General features: G+C 37.4%; 2 protein-coding genes across 3 annotated transcripts in view; both read right to left on the reverse strand.

Annotated features, from left to right (window-relative positions):
• Positions 1-25,467, reverse strand: part of LOC113513714 (heterogeneous nuclear ribonucleoprotein L) — a 464,939-nt gene that overhangs the window by 191,201 nt on the left and 248,271 nt on the right. The gene's annotated exons all lie outside the window — the stretch shown is intronic.
• LOC113523144 (uncharacterized oxidoreductase SSP0419-like) lies at positions 19,112-20,107 on the reverse strand. Its single transcript, XM_026909009.3, has one exon. The coding sequence runs from the start codon at positions 19,949-19,951 to the stop codon at positions 19,184-19,186; it is 768 nt and encodes a 255-aa protein (XP_026764810.1). The 5' UTR covers positions 19,952-20,107; the 3' UTR covers positions 19,112-19,183.

The following is a 25,467-nucleotide window of genomic DNA, read 5'->3' on the forward strand; positions in this document are numbered from 1 at the left end:
ATGGTTTCAACTTTATTTAAGGGGAACAATCAAGAGTTTAGACAATTTACACAATTGTAATAAGTAAACCCTATCAATTGTAAAATGAATCATTAAATTCGGCTGAGAATTGACTGTCATTCGTCAATTCAAAACAGAAAAAAAAAATTAAAATGTAATTTATATTAAAAATTTACTTTTTTATTTTCAACATTCTTTATTTGAGCTTGTTAATATGTACGTATAAGGGGGAAAGGGATTGTTAATAATGGAGATTGAGAATCCCATTGCTAGCAATATACCCACCAACCAGGTCGACCTCCTCGCGGTTCACCCTGGAAACTATCATGGTTAATTCCTGACGAATTCATCATGATGGGCTAACTGGCCTGTTTTCATTCTCATCTATCACCCTTCACTGGTGCCCCGCCAGCGTATCCCGTTAGCACAGGCGGGGTAACTGTTCCATTTTCTACCAATAAAAAAAAAATTATGTATATATTAAATTACCTAATTACGTAACACTAATACTTTTTAATCTAAATTTTGTATTTTACATTTTAATTGCGTATCGAAATGCGAAGTGAACTGGGTGATCATATAAAACCATCTCGATACTGAGTCGAGTCGTATTCTACCACCTCACTACGACAATGGGACAATTTCATAAATCATCCCGGGACAAAATTAAGATATAGAAGCACGCAAAACAATAATTAGAACTCTATTATTTTCATTAATTCTATTCACAGAGTGAAAACATGCAAAAACTCTTAGAGGAAACAACAGAATGGCAATAATAAGGGTGTTTTGAAATTGAATTAATTACAACGAGCAGATTTGATAACATAAAAACGGCTTTATTACACAAAAATAATTATGTTTCAAAACAATTTTATTACAAATATAAAAAATACAGTGAGTATAAACTAAGAGCAAGGAATTACATAGAAGGAATGATAAAATAAAAACTGTAAATCGTATGGTTGCTTCCTTTCTGCTTATGCAAATATAAATAGTAAAGAGGACGAGGGATACACCATCAGTTGCTATTTTTCTCAATTCATAGCAGGATAGTGTATAGAAAATGTTTGATATGTCAATTATTTGTCAATGACAAATTTTATATAACTAGATTATATATTCGACACAGTTTATGTAGAAAGTATGCAAGCAGATTGCATCTGAATTTGGTAGGGTTATACGGCCAATAAAACCAAGTGACATATCTCGGTGAATTTGACTTCTACGTACTAGTCAAAAGGCAGATGCGTTTTATACGTCTATCCCTCTCTAACGCATTGGCAATTCCATAAATACAACGAGCAACACGCTAGGTGAATTCTATTTATTCTATTCCGTAATCTTTGAATTCAAATGTGACAATATTAGTGTTAACAAGTAAACTCACCATTCTTATTTTAAAACGCAGAAAACGCAATAATAAGCCGATAATAACGAGCCGTTTTATTGACGTATTGAATTTGAAATATCTGAATTTAAAAAAAAAACAATTACGTATTTACCAGAAAACCGAGGACTTATTAAAAAAAAAAAGTAAATGATAAATAAGGGTGAATAAACGACCCCCTGTAATCACGACAGATATTTCATCATCTCAATCGGATACCGGAAAATGCTCGAGAAATGGATTACAAATTTTAAACCGGAAAGTCGGAGAAACAAACGGAGCAAGTTAAATAGAACACTTGTAAAAAGATACCAACAATCATGAAATAGAATAAAGAATAATTTAGGATATTGTTTTACACACAGACGAACTATACTATCAACCGTAAAGCAATTGTGTTAACATGGCTGTGTTTCGGTTTGAAGAGTGGGATATAGCAGTGAATTTACAGAGTACGGATGAATAACACCTGAGTCCTCAGCAATGGCAACGCATGGAGGGTATCATGGGCGAAAGAGTATACTTTATTATGTCCATGGTACTGCTCATGTCTATAGGCAACGGTTACCACTTTCCATCAGGTGGGCCGTCAGCTTGTTTGCCATTCTACGCTGTATAAAAAAAACCCCTTTCCTTTCCTATTGAGGCGACTAAGGGAATTTAATGATCGAGAAATAGGCAGCAGCGTCCCTCTTCTAACGTAACCAAAGCCTAACTGTTGTCGACCCGCCTGCCAGACGTGGCAACAACTGGCAAACCCCTCCAATAAGAGGAGGCCTATGTTCAACAGTAGACAGTAAAGGGTAGATGTGATAACGATGAATAAGGGTCATCAACATGGTAGTAAAGTATTTGTAGGTGACCGAGATCCATCTTAGACCACACCATCACCTTCCATCAGGTGAGATCGTGATCAATCGCCACGTTAAGTCTTTCTGTCTCTCATTCCTCCTGAATCTATATATATATATAAATATCATCAAGCCCACGTCTGCGCCTCTACACTGTTGATGAAGAACAAGACGCCAGATCTTTCTGTCTCGTTCTATATTATGCAAATCATCATCATCATTATCCTAGTGTGAAGTCTTGGAAACAAAATGTTTAATTGTTACATGTCTTTTTGGTTTCAACGAAATATTATTCTTACTTCAGCCATATTTATTCAGCCATTATTCGTCCACTGCTGGACATAGGCCTCTCCCATGCAATCCCACATGCAAATGTTACTGACAAAATATCTAAACTAACATAATATTATGAACAAGAAAGATTTGATCTTTTTGTTTGTAATGGACAAACTAAAAAAAAAATTTACATATTAAAAAAAAATCTTCCATCTACATTACGAATGAGTAACAAAGCCGAGCTACGTTCGAATTTTTTGAAAATAAAATAGAATATTTTCAAAATAATCCTACGTAACTCAGAAGGTTTGCTAGTCTACGATTAATTGCTGAAATTGCTGTTTAGCGATAAGGCCGCCTACCGTTGCATATTTATCTTGCATTTGTGTAATAAATAAAAAAAAAACCTATCTGCCACTTCTCTAGATGATATTCTGAGTGATAATAACAGACTTTCACTATCGGAGCAGCTTCATCAGTTCCAACAATGTCACTAATGACTGTTTCAATTAATTTTATATTACACTGTATCCACTTAAATCGAATTCCATTCAAGTTTTAATTAAAATCCAGTAACTAATAATCTCATGAAATTTTCATTCGGATGACGTCATAAATTCTTCGCGATTAGCAAAGGAAATTATAGGTTCCACGAAAAGATACCACGTGATAATCACTGTTAAAGTTTAGCGTTTAGTAACTAACTACATGTCATTAATGTGGCATGTGGTTTTTAACGCAAATTATTTCATAGAATACAAGTAGATAGATAAATAGATAGACAGATACTCTTTATAATTTCCTTCAAAAGATTACAATAGTAAATTTATTATAAATACAAACAATTACAAGGAATAATCACAATGAGAAAACAATAGGGGCGATCTTATTGCTAAAAGTGATCTCTTCCAGGCAAGTTTGGGATTTATTTTTATGCAATAGAATTGGAAACAAGCTAACGGCGCACCTGATGGAAAGTGCTAACCGTCGCCTAAAGATATGAGCAGTACCATGGATATGAGTACACTGTTTCGCCCATGATACCCCCCATGCGTTGCCATTCCTGAGAACTCAGGTGTTATTCCTCTGTACCCTGTAAATTCACTGCCATATCCCACCCTTCAAACCGAAACACAGCCATGCGAACACAACTGCTTCACGGTTGAAACACAATTGGAACAGCGGTGTACAAGCAAACGACTTTTGTACAAAGTCTCCCTCTGGTCCCTCTGGTATTTGGATGGAGAGGAGTAATAAAGTAGGTACAATTTACTCTGCAAATAAGGATTTTTTTAAACTTTTGAATTGTTTTTTTATACTACTTCGATGGCATACATATATAGTCCGTCTAATAATAAACGGGGTTAGTGTAGCTTATGGACGCCGATGACATGATAGAGCAAATAAAATATTACGTTAAATTTTTGGACAATTTGGCAATATTATTGTTGTGAATTTCGTAAATATACATCATATTTTATTATGAAAATAATCACATTGACTCACCAGTACTTATGTCATAATTAAGTTTACCAAGACTCGCGAAACTAGTTGTACATTATTGATATAAATTTAAAATTATATTTCACAAAAAACACCAACTTTAAATGAGGTATAACCAGTTATTTTAATTTAGAAACTAAACTATAGAACCGATTTTGATACAATTTGTATGGAACTAATATGCATGTGTATATATTTGCGTCAAATCGTCCGTGTGGTCCCGGCATAGAATAGGCCACCCCTTCCTTTCCCATGAGCGTCGTAAGAGACGACTAAGGGAGCCTATGGTGGAGCGATGGGCAACAAGGTCTTTCTTAAAACATCTCCAAAGCTTAACTGTGGTTGCCAATGTGGCAGCCAATCGTGGCAACTATTGGCGAAACCTACCAAGGGGGGAGGCTTATGTTCACCAGTGGACGGTTAAAGACTGATATGATAGCGATGCTATTTTCTAAATCGGTTTATAACAGACGGAGTTCTATCGATTCTATTTAAGAGCTGCGCTCTTCTCGGTGGAGTTCTTGCCACTCACTACGATTTTCAGCGAGTCTCTTCACCTCTTGATACGACACGACACCAACTCCTTCTTTGATCTGCCTGATGTAACTATGTCTCGGTCTCCCTCTCCCCCTCTTTCCTTCTATCTTACCTTCTACTATAATGTTCATAAGTTCGTCGTGTCGTATCAAGTGTCCCAACATTTTTCCCCTTCTGTCCTCAATAGTTCTAATAATTTGTCTTTTTTCCTTAACCCTAAGCAGGGCCTCCTCATTGCTAATTCGATCCCTCCAGCTAATTTTCTCCATCCTTTTCCAGAACCACATTTCAAATGCTCCAAGTTTATCCATTTCCTTCTGAGTTAATGTCCACGTCTCACATCCATACAGAGCTATACTCCAGATATAGGTTTTGATAAGCCGCAGACGGAGTTATGAAGTAACAAATAAAGAAATTACAACTGAATTGGGATTTTTTTGTAGCCGATTGAAAACACACGTAAATCGATCTGGTTATTTTTGCGATTAAAATATAATTTGGTAACAAAACTTCGGTAACGAATTACTAATTATAATAACCGATTCACGGAGAAACCACTCATTTAAACATGACACGTTTGTTTTCATTGTCCAAATGGCTTGAAGGGATATCCGCCGCGGATTATTTACTCTTTTAAAAAGTAAAATATTTGCATACAAAGAGCTATTTTCTGTAGCCGCGGGAATCTCATCCCCTTACAACAGAGAAATTGCTTCACAACATTAAGTTCTTAAAAACCACCATTTCATGATAATGTCCAAACTTGACATTTCGTGTTCACCGTAATTCCCTTTAATTTTTTTTTATACCACTGAGGTGGCAAACGAGCATACGGCCCACCTGATGGTAAGCGGTTACCGTAGCCTATGAAAGCCGACAATACCAGAGGTATTACACGCGCGTTGCCGACCCTGAAGAAACCTCTTTACCCCCTTTTTGGAGAACCCCATGCTGTAGTCTCTTGGGAAAACCTCGGCAGGGAGCTCATTCCATAATCTTGCATAATGCAGTACTTATCAACTTGTTTTTCGTAGGTTGCAATTGTAATTAGATCGCTGCTTGGTCCCGGCATAGAATTGACCACTTCCTTTTCCGTGAATGTCGTAAGAGGCGACTACGGGAACTTAATAGCGGATAAATGGGCAGCAACGTCCCTTTTAAAACGTTTCCAAAGCCTAACTACGGTTGCAAACCCGCCTGCCAAACTTGGCAAATACTGGCAAAACCACCCTTATTGGGGAAGCTTATGTTCAACAGTGGACAGTGAAAGGCTGACATGATGACGATGATGAATTGTAATGCATTTGGAAATCGATTCGCCGTGTAGTCCCGGCATAGAATGGGCCATTTCTTATCTTTAATTCTGTTAACATGTTTAGCGTTTTAGGTATACGTGTACCGCCTTGTTCGGTATTTATCCGACCGCAGACATCAGAAGCATTCTGTCTGTAAACGCTGCTGCTCATGTTTGCGGTCTCACAGACGGAATTATGACAACATTCGGACAACTAAGTAGTAAAACGTGTGTTAATAATACTAATGTCACAGTGTAAGAAACAACCAGTGGGCCAATGTCTTTGGCGTGTCTTGGACAATTATTTATTTATTTATTCATTAGTACAAATATGTGTACATGGCGGACTTAATGCTAAAAGCATTCTAATAAAGCATAAATTATATGACAATGAAACGGATTATTCTGTCTAGACGTATCCGTTGAACGACTTGTAGAAAATAATTCTGTACATAGTGTTAATATAAATGTAAAAGTTTTACCAAAGACTCTTTGGTACCTCTGTCCCATTCGTGTTTCAACCGTAAAGCTGTTGTGTTTGCATGACTGTGTTTCGGTTTGAAGGGTGAGATATGGCGTGAATTTACTGGGTACAGAGGAATAACATCCGAGTCCTCTGGAATGGCAACGCATGGGGGGTATAATGGGCGAAACAGTTCCATCAGGTGGGCCGTCAGCTTGTTTGCCATTCTAAGTTGTATAAAAAAAAAAGAATAAAAATCTTGGGTACATCTGTCCTACTCGTGTTTCTGTCATGAAGCAGCTATGCTTGTATGTTTTGCTCTTTTGAGGGCAAAACAATAAACTGAGTTGTGACCATTTTGTGTTACTATGACACACGCATGAAAGAAGGAAATTGTTACTTGTTTTATACATTTTGCTCTTTTTGTATATGCATTCTTTTATCTCTTTTTACCGTATATGTCTTTGTACTGTTGTTATTTGTGAGCTGTAAGTAATGCAAATTAATTATCTATCTATATGTTTGTGTTTCGGTCTTAAGGGTAACACAATAGTCCTCAGGGTAAGCAACACATAAGGGATGTCATCACAGTGTACTCTCTGATGTCCATGTCTGTAAACGACGGTTACCACTTTCCATTACATGGGCCGATAGCTTGCTTATCATTTTAAAGCCCTGCCCTGTATTTAACCTAGCATTTACAATACTTTTCATTTGTAATATTTTTAATTCTAAATTACACGAACAAAACCGCGTGATTTAACAAGTATAAACATTTTGAGTAACAGTACTTATAATTTCTTATTAACAAACGCGAACCGACACGAAACAATTTGTTGATCCTTCGAGCCGGATTAGTGTTACTTAAGAAGCGAGTGAAGACTTGTTGAACGAACCGCGAGTTTACCACCCCTGTTTAGAGTAATTCACTTTAACAGGAAACTTATTATTTATTTTTAAATACGTTCATAAAAGCTGTTTACGATTTATTGAATCTACTGTCTTTGAATGCGCAGCAAAAAAACTAGGGCATAACAAAGTCTAGGTACTAGTAGACATACGATGCCGCGTTCTAAATTCAAATATATTTAATCTAACGTGTCTACGAAACGTCTCACATTTTATCTTCATCAAAGTGTATGTCGCGATTAAAGTTTTTAAAAATTAAAGCAAATTTGTACGTAGCAACATGTTCTTAGATGTTTACTTAACTCATTCGTTGGCTCATTACTCATTATTATGGAGGAGGACAGGGATTATTAGTAATTATATTAGTAGAAAAAATAGTAAGATTTAACAGGCCTATTACTAGCCTGTTACGTCAACCAGAGGGAGACTTTGTACAAAAATCGATTGCTTGGGTACCTCTCTCCCATTCGTGTTTCTACCGTGAAGCAGTTGTGTTTGCATGGCTGTGTTTCGGTTTGAAGGATGGGATCTTGCGTGAATTTACTGTGTACAGAGGAATAACACCTGAGTCCTCAGGAATGGCAACGTATGGGGGGTATCATGGGCGAAACAGTATACTCTGTTATGTCCATGACACTGCTCATGTGTATAGGCGACGGTTACCACTTTCCATCAGGTGGACCGTCAGCTTGTTTGCCATTCTAAGTCGTATAATAAAAAACCTCCCACGCGGTTCCCTCTGGAAACCATATTGCTTAATTTTCGTTCAACTGGTCAATTTGGACCTGCCTTCATCCTCACCTGCCACCCTTCACTGGTGCCCCGCCAGCGTATATTGATAGCGCATACGAGGTTAACATTCCATGTTCATCCATTAAAAAAATGCTTTTACTCATCATTATGAGAGAAGCAGTAGTAATGGCGTGTTATATTTTTAATGGACAAAGATGAAGATCAAGTCAGTTGGCCTATCGTGGCGAATATGATAGAAATTAACAAAATTAGCTGCCAGGTTCCGCATGGAGGTCGGCCTGACAGGGTGTATACTGCTAGCATTGGGAATTAGAACCCATTACTAATAACGTTCTCCCTCCACCCCCCCGGCGTGCTATATGAATCCTGATTATTTAGATGTTTTAGATTTTAAAATATTATGTTCATCAAATAATGTATTTGACGAACATAATAACAGTGGGCTAAACTCCTCAGACCCGTCCCAGCAGTGGGACGTCAGTGGGATGTTATAATGATGATTTCATGAACTCACCGATATCATTAACTGATAAAATTAATAACGTACCTGTAACAAAAAATATACAATTAGGAATTTGTTCATCTTTTCAAGTAAGAAATTATAGTCCTTAACAAAGTTTTATACAACGTAAAATAGCAAACAAGACTATGACATCACAGCATACACTGTGACCCTCAAATAAAAATTAGTCCGACATTTAAATGGTCCATTAAATACGAACTCATGACTTTCGGAGCAAAATATAATAATAATATTGCAAGTAGTTGCCACGCTTGGCAAGCGGATTTGCAACCGCAGTTAGATTTTGGTGACATTTTAAGAGGGACGCTGGTGTCTATCCCTCAACGATTAAGTTCTATTAGTGGCGTAAGAGGCCACCCACACCCACGGGAAAGGAAAGGGTGGCCCACTCTACATACAACAAGTGACAGTAAGAATATGAGGGGGGGGGGGGGGGGGGGGGGAAGGGATTGTTAATAATGGGGAGGTTTTTTTTTTTTTCTTTTTTTGATGGATGAAAAAGGTATGGTAGCCCCGCCTGCGCTAACGGGATACGCTGGGGGAGCACCAGTGAAGGGTGATAGGTGAGAATGAAAACAGGCCAGTTAGCCCATCATGATGAATTCATCAGGAATTAACACTGATAGTTTCCAGTGGGAACCGCGAGGAGGTCGACCTGGTTGGGTATATTGCTAGCAATGGGATTCTCAGTCGCCATTACTAACAATCCCTTTCCCCCCCATAATGGGGAGGTTAGTCCCCATTGCTATCAATACACCTTATCAGGTCGACCTCCACGCGGTTCTCCCTGGAAACTACCGTGACTAATTTATCGTCGAATTCGTTACGATGAACTAACTGACCTGCCATTTCAACCTCACCAATCATTCCTCACTGGTGCCCCGCCAGTGTAAACCGATAGTACGGACAGTGTTACCATTTCATTATCATTCATAAAAAAAAAAAAACACTAAGAATATTAGCTCGTAGAAAATCTACTAAACAGAGTGATTTGCGATAAGCGATTCATTTCCTCGCACCCACGTCCAGCTCACAAATGAAAATGGTTTTTTAAACGTTTATAGCAGAGAATAAAACAGGGGAGCAATTCAATAACTCGCCAAACACTCGACCATTACATTCTCGCATCACAACCTCGGTGAAAACTAAAGGAACTATCAAACAGCAATAAATACATCCACGCGTCGACTGTGCAGCGATTTATGGCTTTATTACAATCGTATACGATCATATTTGCTTTAGCACGTCGCGGGGACAGAGTCTTGAACGCTTGCCCCCCCCCCCCCCCCCCCCCCCCCCCCCCCCCCCCCCCCCCCCCCCCCCCCCCCCCCCCCCCCCCCCGCCCCCCAACTCATAATCTCAATAGCGCCTCGATAACGAATTGTGTAGCCCGGGTGTCAAATCCTCGCGTTATTCGAAACTCAAAGCGTGCAGCAGACTAAATGTCGTATCGAAAAGATATTCAGTTCATGTGTTGGTGCAAACATAAACAACACACACAAAAAATTTGACTTATTAGTATTTTATTTTTACGTGAAGCCTTATATTGTTAAACTCAGATTTAGTTTGAATAAATTGATTTTTTAAAAATAAATACGTATTTTCATCCACCCGTCAATTTGACGGATGCTCGTAGAGATAGGTATATAAGAAACGCCCGTAAACCTAGTGTTAACAATATGTATGTAACAATAAGTGTATTCCGCGACTTCGCCCGTATGAATCTGTATATAAAGTACCTATTCCATATATTAATCTAGAATATTACCTATAAGTGTAGCTTTCATTTCCATTCAAACTCGTTCAGTAGTTTTTATGTGAAATAGTAACAAACATACATATATCTATACATACAAATCTTCGTGTTTATGTTTGTAGATGGGTATTCATCCATTCTGATAACTCAGGTGTTGTTTATTTATTTATTTAAACTTTATTCCACTATTTACAAAAATAATAAAAAAATAGTACATTTTAATGGGAAGTGATACAAAAAGCTAAGCAATTATTGATGTTCCAATTTATTTAGAAAAGGTTCTGTGTGTTTGCCATAAGACGGATAAAAATAAATAACACGGTAAAACCACTGCTTTTTGTCAAATGTTTCTGACGAACACAAAGCTAATGACAATCATTTTTAAAATGTTTCAAATATCAATTTGAAAATTATTTATGTTGTGTTGCCTGGGAATCGATCTTTGGATTCATTAACCGAAGTCTGACTGTCACCGGATTTAAAATGATAAATAAAAATACAGCACAGAATGTTGTGAAAAAGCAAGTCAGGTAATAGTGACAAAGCTTAAAAGTTGCAGTGCTGACGTTAACAAGAAAGTAGGCGGGTAGTTACGGAAAAGTTTATATTTCCGTAACACAACTGCATTCGCGCGCTGCACACCGACACGAGCGGACGTGTATCGTCGCGAGGAAATGAATTCAATTTAATATTTATTGTACGATAATATCGCTGTGATGTCGGTAGCTATTTTTATACCGATACTAATCGCGTCGGTAGCTATTCCATTTGAATGAAGCGTGACTATTTGTTTAGCATTTTGTATAGATTTTAAACAAGAATACAAAATTTGAAATTACGAATTTGGTCGTCTACTTAAAGACTTTATTAGAATGTGACATATCTTATAAAGAAAAATAACCAAATATTATTATAATTAAATAACACTGTTTAAATATTACTATACAGGTCACATAGATACATTCATACACATAGCTAATTACAACAAGGATTAGCGTCCCGACGGGAAATTATGCTTGATGCGAGTGTTAACATCGTTACGGGAATCGGCGGCCATTGTGTTACCGCGGTTAATTGTGATCTAACATTGTACATCGCCTGTACAATGGGACTTTACTGATGTGATTGATACCATTTACGGAATGACGGTTAATTGGGAATTAATGACGTAATGGCTTTAAGGGAATGCACTGTCATTATTTGGAGGGTGGCATTAGGATGGACATATTCAGTGCTTGAGGTAATCATCATCATCAATATTCCGCAGTCTCTTCTGGAAACCAACTTGGTTGTGTTCTGGCGAATTTGTCATTATAAGCTTGATTTAGCCCTCTAGAAATGTAGCAAAGAAATCCATCGATGGTGTCGGTTTTGCAAGCAAGTTTTTTTTTTATACTACTTAGAATAGCAAACAAGCTGACGGCACACCTGATGGAAAGTGGTAACCGTCGCCTATAGACATGAGCAGTATCCTGGATATAACAGAGTATACTGTTTCGCCCATAATACCCCCCATGCCTTATCATTCCTGAGGACTTAGGTATTATTCCTCTGTATCCTGTAAATTCACGCCATATCCCCACCCTTCAAACCGAAACACAGCCATGCAAACACAACTGCTTTACGGTTGAAACACGAATAGGACAGAGGTAACCAAGCAAACGACTTTTGTACAAAGTCTCCCTCTGGTATAATTTTTATTAAGCATTGAAAGGTTGACTGAAAAAATGCCGCTTTTAAGGGAAGAATCACTCATTCGTTATTTAAGAACTCTTGTATCCTTAAAGATTTTGCTCTGTACAAGTATTTTTCCAGCTACTTCGTACGTTTTCAGGAGTAGGAGAACTAATGAAACATACGACTTCTAAAGGGCGTATTAAGGTAAAACATACATCAGATTTCATGTTAGACTTCAAAAACACAATTGTAAAAACTCCATCCAATTTGATGCAAAAATTTTTGTGCAGTACCGGAACAAACATACAGACTCGGGAGGAAAGGGATTGTTAGTAATGGAGACTGAGAATCCCATTGCTAGCAATATACCCAACCAGGTCGATCTCCTCGCAGCTCTCCCTGGAAACTATCATGGTTAATTCCTGATGAATTCATCATGATGGGCTAACTGGTCTGTTTTCATTCTCATCTATCACCCTTCACTGGTGCTCCGCCAGCGTATCCCGTTAGCGCAGGCGGGATTACCATACCATTTTCACCCATCAAAAAAAAACATATAGACTCATAGCCAACCAGACTAAAGTTCCAAAATTCATTGTTTTGGCCTCTACTGCTCTTATAAAGATTCATTACATCATTTTTTCTTAAATATCTCTCATGTTACGGACATCGTCGAGTCGAATTTAATTATATAAATAAGAAGTAAGATTATCCTAAGGTTTTCTTGTACTATACAGCAAACTTGAAGCACAAACAGCAATCAAAAGTCGCCAATATGTATCCTAAGGCGCGTTACATCACCAAGACATATTTCAAATTACGCGCGATCTTTATTACCGAGCGCGAGCTCGCGGGCTGTCTCTTAAATTCGTCACGTTACTTTATTTTGATTAATTTTATAGCACCACGCTTCACAGCTATGATTTGTGTGGGGTTATTAATCTAAAATTAGTGGCACACGGCTCTATTGTCTCCTTTTGTTGGCAAGCTGTGAGATTGTTTCGGCTTTTCGCACATTAGGCGAGTAGGAGCGATTATTCGTTGTGTGGTAAAAAGTTTTAATTTAAAAATCTTTCAAAGATTCTCAATTTTATCTCGAATTCTCGATTACGTCAGGTTATAGAATGAGCTCCCTGCCGAGGTTTTCCCAAGAGACTACAGCATGTAGTTCTTTAAAAGGAGAGTAAAGAGGTTACTTCAGGGTCGGCAACGCGCGCGTAATACCTCTAGTATTGCAGGCGTTCATAGGCTACGGTAACCGCTTACCATCAGGTGGGCCGTATGCTTGTTTGCCACCTCAGGTGTATAAAAAAAGCCGTCACTTCTGAACCTAATTTGACAACTGTTTTTTTGTATTAGATACAATTTACCCGTACTACTGTTTTGGTCAGCTTACGTATATTTCAAGTTGGGAAGAAAGGGATTATTAGTAACGGATACTGAGAATCCTATTGCTAGCAATATACCCAACCAGGTCGACCTCCTCGCGGTTCCCCCTGGAAACTATCATGGTTAATTTCTGATGAATTCATCATGATGGGCTAACTGGTCTGTTTTCATTCTTATCGATCACCCTTCACTAGTGGTCCGCCAGCGTATCTCGTTAGCGCAGGCGGGGTTACCATTCCATTTTCACATTTTTTAAATATACTTCAAGCTATGTTAGCTACTTTGGTCCTTTTGCGGATACCGATTGCGGATTATTTATAATAATGCATCAGTTTCCAAATTAAATTACATTTTTCTTGTCAAATATTCTTTAACACTACAAATGTTTATCAAAATTCGTACAATACCTTCGACTTCATATAATTAACTAATACAGCGACAATCCCCTAAGACACCATTACTGCACTGAGACATCAAACCGACGACACCAATGGCGTGACAAACAGTTAAAGATTGCGTATAATTAACATTAGCGACAGTTGCCAAGCGGAGCGCTGTTCGTGGACAATAGAATGCTTGATATATTGCAGCCACGGCTGCCGGGCGAACTGGAGCGCAGTGTCAAGTGTGAACCGCGCCCCAGTACAAAGGGTGGCCATTGATCACAGCGACATCACTCGGAAAACTGTGGTATTATATTGACTTACAAATAAATATATGCAGCTATTATTATTTTTTTTTTATACAACTTAGAATGGCAAACAAGCTGACGCCCACCTGATGGAAAGTGGTAACCGTCGCCTATAGACATGAGCAGTACCATGGACATAACAGAGTATACTGTTTCGCCCATGATACCCCCCATGCCAGTTGCCATTCCTAAGGACTCAGATGTTATTTCTCTGCACCCTGTAAATTCACGCCATATCCCATACATTCAAATCGAAATACAGCCATGCAAACACAACTGCTTCACGGTTGAAACACGAATGGGACAGAGGTACCCAAGCAATCGAATTTTGTACAAAGTCTTCCTCTGGTGTTAAAAGTTTTATAATTATCCTATCAAGGTAGTTAGTTGGTCACTAAAAAATTGTTCTAAAACAATTTCAAATTTATACTATTTCTAGTTGTTGAAATATAGCATCAAAAAAAAAAAACTAGAGTTCATTAGCACCACCTTGGTACGGAACTCTAAACACGCAAGGCACAATCTATCACACACGCAAAACCACGGGAAACAACTAGTCATAAATAATTCAAAACTCGTCGAGGTCTGATAAAGAGGTTCCCACTCGAATCAAAAGACACGCATCATCATCGGGCTCCCCAAAATAGGAGCATCTCGACACAGTGTCACAAAGTACCCCTCATTAATCATCGCAGTATATACATGCACACCCCATATTATTAAGTGGTTAAACGCCGAGACAAATATACCGCTCAAAGTAAATTCACAAATAAATGCCCGCTCTAACAGGGTCACCATTTAATATTTAAATTCTTAGTAAATTTATAAAGGTGAAAACTTATAAAACGGTTGGTCGGGTTTCAATGAAATTTGATACACGCGTAGGACATTTAACAGATAAGATAAATTTTACGCTAATCCATATAGGCAAAGTCACGGGATACAGATAATCTAAACTTATAAAATTGTTTGTTCTGACCTACAGCTAAAACCAGAAATTTTTTACTGTACTTCACAAGGACAATAAAGCCGGCTATAATGACATATTATTTTGTATGTTTAACACCACTGGCCTCGCCATGAGGTTCCGGCATAGAGTGGGCCACCTCTTCCTTTCCCATGGATGCCGTAAGAGGCGACTAAGAGAACTTTACCAGAGGGAGACATTGTACAAAAGTCTTGCTTGGTCACCTCTGTCCCATTCGTGTTTCTACCGTGAAGCAGTTGTGTTTGCATGGCTGTGTTTCGGTTTGACGGTTTGAATAACACCTGAGTCCTCAGGAATGGCAACGCATGGGGGGGTATTATAGGCGAAACAGTATACTCTGTTATGTCCATGGTACTGCTCATGTCTATAGGTGACGGATACAACTTTCCAACAGGTGAGCCGTCAGCTTGTTTGCCATTCTATGTTGTATAAAAAAAATTAATGATCGAGGGATGGGAGGCAGCGTCCCTCTTAAAACATCACCAAAAGCCTAACTGCGGTTAGCAACTCGCTTGCCAAGCGTGGCAACTACTGGTAAAACTACCCTTATGGGGAAGGCAGTTCAGTTCAGCACTGGACAATTAACCGCTGAAATAATGATGATAATATTTGTGTGTTCGAATCACGAACAGTGCTGTACATGTCTATAGGCAAAATTTACCACTTTCCATCAAATGGATAGTCAACTAGTTTGCTAAGAATTATAAAAATTCTATCCGACACATTTATTACCAAACGTGTATGCACCCTACAGGGATGTTTTGGTTGCATTGTTTCTAAAACAAGAGACAAGATGATAAATCTTGCAAGGTGGTTATTGATGGCGTGCAGGGGGCACGGTTCAAATCAGTACACATCTCTTCCAGATACTGCTGAATGAAGAAGGGTGACATTTTGATGTTTGCATGGATGTTGTATGATGTATGTATGTATGTATATGAGGCAAAATTTATGCAGACATAGCGTAATATATATATAGGAAACAAAAATATAATTTATGATTCACCACTTACCAGAGGGAGACTTTGTACAAAAGTCGTTTGCTTGCCCACCTCTGTTCCACTCGTGTTTCTACAGTAAAGCAGTTGTGTTTGCATGGCTGTTTCGGTTTGAAGGGTGGGATATGGCGTGAATTTACTGGGTACAGAGGAATAACACCTGAGTCCTCAGGAATGGCAACGCATGGGGGGTATCATGGGCGAAACAGTATACTCTGTTATGTGCATGGTACTGCTCATGTCTATAGGCGACGGTTACCACTTTCCATCAGGTGGGCCGTCAGCTTGTTTGCCATTCTATGACGTATAAAAAAAAAACAAACGATTTTATAATTATAGATTTATTCAAGGCGATACAACATTGTATGTATGACTTGAATGAGATTGTTTATGGGATTGCAGCGGCTAACTAGGGCATTTGGAGTTGTTTATTACAAAATCGAGCTTAAATCAACATACTCGTAGTTGCCAACAGGTGCCGGATTAAATTTATACTCGTAATCAATAGGCAGGGTAAAGTGGGGCATTTGCAGATATGATGATTGGGAATTAAAAATGCTTACAGTTTGCAAGGTGTCAGCTTTATTTGTTTAATGCATTTACGAGATAAAATACATACACGTGTCAAGCTTCAGATAACCGTTCAAAACCTCGTTGGTTTTGAACTTTATTGCACTTGTAAATTACATTGTTAAAGCATTTATAAATGTTGTGCCAAGGGTGGCCATATCTCTGACAGAGATCTCTTCCAGTCAACCCAATACAGTTGAGAAAGCATGTCGTTAGCGGGCAGCTGAAGTGCTACAACTATTAATATTTAGAGTATATAAACAAATATACAGTTAAATAAAATATTATATAAATACATACGAGGTCTGTCCGGAAAGTTCGTATAAAAGTGTTCTGGAATGCGAGAAAGAGGAGTGGGGAGGCCAGGTAAGCGCAGGACCCCTTCCTTATGTCCCTAACAATGCTTCAGTTCTGGTCTGACCGCCGTGCGGTGCGAACTGGCTTGTCACGCCATCTGTGAAGTTACCTCTTAACGAAACCCCGTCGGCATGGAGCCCGCTTCCGTTGAAGAGCAGCGCGTCGTAATCAAGTTTCTCTCGAAACTCGGCAAGAATGGCCGTGAAATTTTTGCCGATCTCAGAACAGTTTATGGGGATGATGCTGTGAAGGAACCAACCGTCCACAAGTGGCTAAAAAGATTCAGAGAGGGCCGAGAAAGAGTTCGATGTTCGGGGGATTGTCCATCAAGAATTCGTCCCTCCAGGCCAGACAGTTGATGGAAAATTCTACGTCGATGTGCTCAGACGCCTCAAAGCTCGTGTGGCACGAGTTCGTCCAGAATTGGCGCGAGAGGGGCGTTGGATTCTTCACCACGACAATGCCCCTGCCCACACCTCTCTTGTTGTCCGTGAGTTTTTGAGTAAAAATTCCATTACGGTGACCGAACACCCCCCTATTCGCCGGATTTGGCCCCGTGTGACTTCTTCTTGTTCCCAAAAACCAAATTGGTACTTCGGGGGCGGCATTTGGGGGACATAAATGAGATAAAAAAAGCTACGACGGGGCAGCTGAGAAACCTACAACCAGAGGACTTTCAAGGAGCCTTCTCACAGTGGAAACGGCGTTGGCACAAGTGCATTATGTCACAGGGGGAGTACTTTGAAGGGGATAAAATTGATTTACCTGAATAATTGTAAAATAAAATTTTTAAAAAACTTTTATACGTACTTTCCGGACAAACCTCGTATAATATACTTTACGGAGTAATTTCAAATTACACACAGTCCCTAACGACTTTCCTACACACCCTGTATGTTTAAACCTGAGCTCAATTACAACTAGCTATATAATTTAACACTTATTCACTGTATTACATAGTGATTGACATTTAATGACATTGTGGTAGCTAGGAAGGTCATTGGCGAGGACGGTCCTGTCATTATCACAGTATAGTGCCATTCGGCAACGATACTGTAACACTAAGTTAAAAACAATAAAACATTCATATTTGCGAGATAAGAATTCCTAAAATAAACAAGATATTAAGTTTATATTGTTCTGCATAAAAAAAAAAATACGGTAATTTATTTGTGAAAAATATTAATATTGTTTTAAAACAATTTAAAACTAATGTAATAGGTAACCATCGACAATAGTATGTTAATCAAAAGGAGATTTTGTGCAAAAGTCGTCTGCTTGGCTACCTCTGTCCAATTCGCGTTTCTACCGTGAAGCAGTTATGTTTGCATGACTGTGTGTTTCGGTTTGAAAAGTGATATATGGACAGTGAATTTACAGGGTACAGAGGAATAACACCCGAGTCCTCAGAAACGGCAACTCGCGGGGGATATCATGGGCGAAACAGTATACTCTGTTATGTCCATGGTACTGCTCATGTCTATAGACGACGGTTACCACTTTTTATCAGGTGGGCCGTCAGCTTGTTTACCATTTTAATTTTTGCATGAATTAAAGTGTTCATAGACAGTTACAATCTCCATCAGACAGTCCGTCAGCTTGTTTCCGATCTCTTGTTTCAAGTTGCACTCATATTTCTGAAATTGCACACTTGAATTGTTTTCCGAAACAAATACTTCTGTGTTTACTATGCTAGGTACTAGACTATAATATCAGATAAAATACAATAACAAATAATGGTATCAATACAGGAAGTTTATCTAACGAATTAAATAAAAAAACTTTATGTACTTTTTTTATTATGGTTATCAGTAGTCTAGTGTATGTTTTGACAAATTATTACACCTAATATTGAGGCATGTTTGTCGGCCATTTTAATTAAAACTAATGATAAACATAGAAAACTCGACTTGAAATCGACTTGAATATTTATATAAAACCAGTTATGGCACATTTATAAATTGTCACTATAGAATTAACGGAGTCTTATGTAAATATTACTACATTACTTGTAAACAATAATAAATATTCAACAGACGAGTCTTTCCTAAGATTGTCAATTGGGCGACGAAAATCTCAAACTTGTATATGAAATTTTAATATATACAAGACTCATCATTATCTGCGCCACTATCACAGATACAACAACAATTACGCAATCCCTGGAAATAAATGAAATGATATCATGCAGATATGATTATTTAATTACAAAAGTAGACCTAAACATTTACAAACAAGAGATAAATTTCTATGGCGTATCACATCATACAGGTGGCGCCATCTATACATGTATTAGAGCCGTTCATGTTAGGAAAAATGTCGCTCGCCACCATCACGATCATCAGGACAACGTCTTTCATTTCCAACGCCGCGCCGGACGGTAACTGCGACTCGAGAGCTTCAAACGTGTTCGTTACTTCACTTCTTAAGACAATATCGTTAGTCAGACTTTCTTTCGTGATGCCTGGACTGACTGCGTTGATTCTAACACCATGTGGCATCAACTCAGGTGCTGCTATATTTGTGAACTTCTTTAACGCACTCTTCGATACTGTATACGGAACGTAATCTTCTTTATAACGCTTTGTAAATGATGACACAACGTTCACCACGTTGCCTTTTGTCTTGATCAAGTGTGGTAATGCTAACTTCGTCAGAAACACCGGTACCCTAACATTTATGTTCATTTGCTCGTCGAAGGACTTCATACACGTATTAAACATGGACGATTTGATCCGTTTTCCTGCACAGTTGACGAGAACATTGATTTTTCCGAATGTTTCTACAGTTTTCTCGATGACGATCTCGCAGCTGCCCGGCTGGGTCAGGTCTAGTAGAAGGCAGAGGGGCTCCGTCTTGCTCCAAGACTCACAGTGTTTCGCGACAGCCAGCAGCCTGCTCTCGTCTCTTCCGACTAACGTCAGTCTTGCTCCATAAACAGCAAAGGCTTTTGCCGCGTTCGCTCCAATACCTGAACTGGCACCAGTCACAATCACAACCTTTTCTTTAAAGTCTATGTAGTCCATTTTGAACACGTTTCGAGTCTTATCACATCACCACATATCACAATTAAATCTATATACGTTACGTCGGTTGGCTGGTAATTTAAAATCAATTCACAAAATATGTCTGCTTTCGACCATAGCTACACAAACACTGATAAGTACATGTTTATCAGTACAGATAATTTGGTCGTGTATATTTTCTTACTGTAATCTTATAAGTATTAAATTTGTTATTTAAACAAATCTTTTATATAAAAACAGACCAATGCCATTTGAAATCCTCGATTCGTGATAAGTGACGTTTTTATCGTAACAGACTATTGATGTCCCACCGTTGAGCGCGGATTTTTTTCTCATACGTGGAAGGCAGGCATATTATTATTAGATTTATCTGATATGGCAGTACAGTGTTAATGTAAATTGTCTTTTTTATGCATTGAAATTGATGCATATTTGTCGTAATCTTCTTTTACAATATCCTGGGGATGAAAGCATTAATACATTGTACTTGTATCCCATCACCAAGAGGAGAAGGTGGCATTACAGTACTCAATGTAGTATCATCATTTCTATTCACTAGAATTCAAGGGATACCGATTATGGCATCCCTAAACAAAGGGCAAACAAACCGATCGCCAGAATCATCATCGCTGCTGAATCCATGAGACAGAATACATTTCCATGAGATAGATACGGTTCTTTCTTTCTTTCTGATGGCGGAGTCTAGAAACGTATGTCTAGATAGATATATTTAGCAATTATCTAAAGAGGCTGTTTTTCTTATTCTTTTACATACATCCATATTAACTTTACAGATGTGAAAGAAAATTTTCACGTAATAGTTTTAACCAACTTTAGAATTTGGAAGAAATTTTTCATGAGACTCTTATTTTCGCATATTGGATCAGCTAAGCCGTTGCACGTCGACCCATCGGGATCTTTTGTGCTTCCCCCTGCCTTATACAATCATTTCGTAGATCCTATGTGTTACTCGAACGATCTCCCGCGGTTTAAGATATCTGTAGTCTTTGGCTCTGGATGAGACTCTTAAGGTTGAATCTTCCAGATACATTTACGAGGACTAGTTCCTCTAAATTGGAATAGTTACCCTGACAACAAATAATCTGTTTTAAATAGAAATCATAATTTAGAAGACGCAGATCTCCTTCATATCTCGTTACTATCGGGACAACTTTTTGGAATCGGACTACGTAGCCATAACAATAGTTTTCCGTTTGGACGTTTCCAACCCAAATATAACAGAAATATGTTTTACGTTCTATATTTAGCAGTTGCTTGGCTCAATACACTTATTGTTGGAACTATATCTAGGCAATTTACTAGCATTTATTGATACGATATAATAGGAATAATGGTTTGATATAATATTAGATATACTATTGTTATTGTCTAATTAGGCGTGAGTGCATGGTTTTGTTTCTTAAACTTTTTTACAGTGAGTTCTTCTCTCAGCTGTGTACATAATAATAAGGAAATTTGATAAAAATATATTTTGATTATATTATTATAATACTTTTGGAAATTTTATCCCTAAAGAGTGTAATGGGGGATGAAAATTTCTATATGAATTCTGTTATTTTTGATGTTAGAAATATGAAGGTTTATTTTAAGCTCTTGTTTAAAAAACAAAAAGATTTTTAGCAAAACTATCGCAAGGCAAAGGCATGAGATAGGTGATGACTTGATTTAAAAAAAAAAAAAGAAGTAAATCTGTTAATTTTAAAATAGAAAGGCAAAGTTTTAATTTCAATCATTTACTAAAAAAATACAGAGTTTAATCATTTTTGAAAAAAACCATTCTCTTAAGAACGTAGAATAAGGAGGGTGTGTTACCAGAACTCCGTGCGTACAAAGTCGCAGACAATAGCTATAATTTATAAGACTGCGACGGAAAAGTGAGAAATAGAATACCACACGCGAGTAAAGGCGCGGGCAAAAGCTAGTTATGACATATGACTTGATAACATTTGACCACTATGAGAGTGTAATATATTGTAATTATTATACAAAAGAAATAAATAACTATAACAGAGTTTTATTAACATTTATGCTGGCAAAAACAAAAGGAGAAACCTCGACTCAACAGCAGACGCAAATAAAACCAACGTTATCCACGAGATGATTCACAGATATAAAAATTCAAGTATTTATAAAACGTGTAAAATTAAACCGTGAGTCAAATATAGAAGTTCGGATAAGACAAGCTGAATTTCGTTCCGCGAAAATAATATAAATTAAAGACAAAATTAAATAAGGTCTTTCATTGACAAATTTAAAATTATTGTTCTTAGTTATCATCTGTTATTTTAATTAATTCCTTTTTCTGTAATTCGAATAAAATACACAATTTTCTGTCTATTAATTTTTCTTGTACTGTATATATTCGAAGATTTACTTATTTACAACACAGGCCAACAATTGGGGTTTGTTTAATGGGTGAAAATGGTAACCCTGCACGCACTGTCGGTATACGCTGGCGGAGTACCAATGAGGTGTGATAGATGAAGGTGAAAGCCGTTGGCCCATCGTGAAGAATTCAAGAAGAATTAACAAAGACAGTATTCAGGAGAAACTGAATAATCTGACCTGACAAAGTATACCTGAGAGAGAATACTGTAGCAATGGAGCTGTTAGATCCCCTTTACTAACAATCCCTTTCTCCCAACTTAGGATTTACCTATAAAGTGATTTATCTAATCTCTTCAAAATTTACGAGGATATCGTAACATGCTTATGTAATATATATACATACATATATAATAAAAAAAAAAAAACTAGAGACTAAATGAAAACTGTGACAAAAGAAATTTAAGTCGAAAAAAAAAAATAAACATAAAAGAAAAAAAAATCGCTAATCTATGACAAATAAAAGGTCCAAAAAAGAAATAAACAGTTGTGAGAGATAAAAATGCAGGGAACCATGAAATTAACAGCGAAAGGGGCTGCTTTCATTTTAAAACGCACATGTTTTTGATATATGTATATTTCTCGCGAGTTTCGCATTTTGGGACGGCGTGCCGTGAAGTTTTTGTGTATTTAAGTTGCTGCAACATATGTAAGATATATTTTACTAGTTATACCTTGCAGCATTGCTCACAATTATTACAGTATGTGTATATGTATGTACATTTACCTTTTTTTTATGGATGATAATGGAATGGTAACTTCGCCTGCGCTATCGGTATACACTGGCGGGGCACCAGTGAGGGATGACTGATGAAGATGAAAAGGCAACTCAGTTAGACCATCGTCACGAATTCAATGATAAATTAACCACTATAGTTTCCAGGGAGAACCGCGTGAAGGTCGACTTGGTAGGGTATATTGATAGCAATGGGGATTAACCTTCCCATTACTAACAATCCCTTCCCCCCTACCTCCCTACCCACCTTTATGTTTGTAAATATGTAAGTAAAATTATTTTTTGATGAGTTATATTATTGTATGATTACTTACATACTTGTTTGACTGTATTTTTTTTTATACAACTTAGAATGGCAAACAAGCTGACGGCCCACCTGATGTAAAAAGGTAACCGTCGCCTATAGACACAAGCAGTACCATGGGCATAACAGAGTTTACTGTTTCGCCCATGATACCCCCCATGCGTTGCCATTCCTGAGGACTCAGGTGTTATTTCTCTGTACCCAGTAAATTCACGAAACACCCACCCTTCAAACAGAAACACAGCCATGCAAACAACTGCTCACGGTAGAAACACGAATGGGACAGAGTGTGTTAATGATTTGATCATACATTTGAAGGGTTAGCTTGAATAAAACATTATTCGTATCGTATCGTATCAGATGTTGACTGTCCACTGCTGAACATAAGCCATCCTCGTAAAGGGGAGTTTTGAAAATAGTTTCCACGCTTGGCAGGGGGTTGGCAACCGCAGTTAGGCTTTTAGAGATGTTTTAAGAGGGACGCTGCTGCCCATCCTTCTATTACTAAGTTCCTTTAGTCGCCTCTTACGACACCCACAGGAAAGGAAGGAGTGTCCTTCTATTTCTAGTCTACGCCGGGGCAATACGAATTTTTTGTTTATATAACGCATTATTTAAGCAATTAACTGGATAACTTGAAATTGCAAACAAGCATAAAAAATGATAAGTGACGCCACAATGGATCTAGCTGGCGAAAAATGACAATAATATTTATTTATTTATTTATTTACACCATACACTAACCAAACTTTTCACTTAAATAATATCATTAATTAGATACAATCTCTTTTTAAGAAAATAATATAAATTATACATGTTACATATGACAAAACAACATAATAATGAAGATTACACGTTACTATTTTACTTAGAAATTAGAATAAAAAGAAAAACATATAAAATACAAATATGAACAATACAGAATACAATATGACACCCATGAGACCCTTCATGGCGGTATACATATACTAACATTATAAAGAGGAAAGATTTGTTTGTTTGCAAAGAATAAACTCAAACAGCCTTACTTATAAAACCATCAAATCTCTTATATACCTATTTCAAAAATTTAACTGTTTTCTCCCTTTCTTTTACACTAAATTCCCAATTTGAAAGAAAGTGACAAAATAGAGTAATAGTTAAAATAGGTTTGTTAGTTTTAGTTTTTTGAATAAGAACAAATATCGTTTAAAAAAAACATCAAGGATTTTAAAAATTCTTTCGCCTAGAGTAAGCAACGTTATCAACGAATAAAATGGGCTATATGTTATTTTCGAAAATTCTATCTACCCGTGCGAAACCGGACCAATTCACTAGTGCACTTGTCCTTATAATGCTACAAGTTCAAAGTTGTTAATCAAATTTTGTTTGTCTACACGCCGAGTTATCTTAACCGCACGTAACCTTGAAATTATAAAACATAACATAGTTAATTGATTTTTTTTTGTAACATACTGAGGTAATAATAACTACTTACTTCTAACGTATATTTTTATTTATTTATTTATTTAACACTTTATTGCACCAACATAACATGATTTGTTGAACAATTTTCAATACGTATAGTGTAGTACAAAAGGCGGTCTTATTGCTAAGCAATCTCTTCCAGACAACCTTTGGGTAGAAGGAATTAAAGCATAAATAAGTAGGTGGCGCGTTAAAAAAAATAGATTTGTAAAAATAATATCTGTGACAGCATAGTCATATACACATACATAAATAAACACATACATCCAAACATATATATACATATACATATATATACATACATATACATATATACGCATAAATACATACAAATATACCATACTAATACACATATATATAACACACATAAAACTGGGAATACGTAGGACTAAGTGATTATAAGGATAGGTAGTGGGCTTTAACTAAGTTTTTAAAAATGGGCAACGATTGAGCGCACCGTATAGGGGTAGGGAGTGAGTTCCACAAACGAACTGCTTGCACGGAAAAGGATTTGGAGTAGAAAGAGGAAGAATGGGTAGGAATTATGAGTTGGAGGTTGTCAGTACTACGTAATGAATAAGAATTAGAATTGCTCTCTCCAAG

The sequence above is a fragment of the Galleria mellonella genome, unplaced genomic scaffold (assembly GCF_026898425.1).
Source record: "Galleria mellonella isolate WM207_F2 unplaced genomic scaffold, CSIRO_AGI_GalMel_v1 utg146, whole genome shotgun sequence".
Classification (NCBI taxonomy): Eukaryota; Metazoa; Arthropoda; class Insecta; order Lepidoptera; family Pyralidae; genus Galleria; species Galleria mellonella.

What these genes read in the sequence shown, in the direction of transcription:
- LOC113523144 (XM_026909009.3), bottom strand. Translation starts at nt 19,951, where the DNA reads ATGGACTACATAGACTTTAAAGAAAAGGTTGTGATTGTGACTGGTGCC.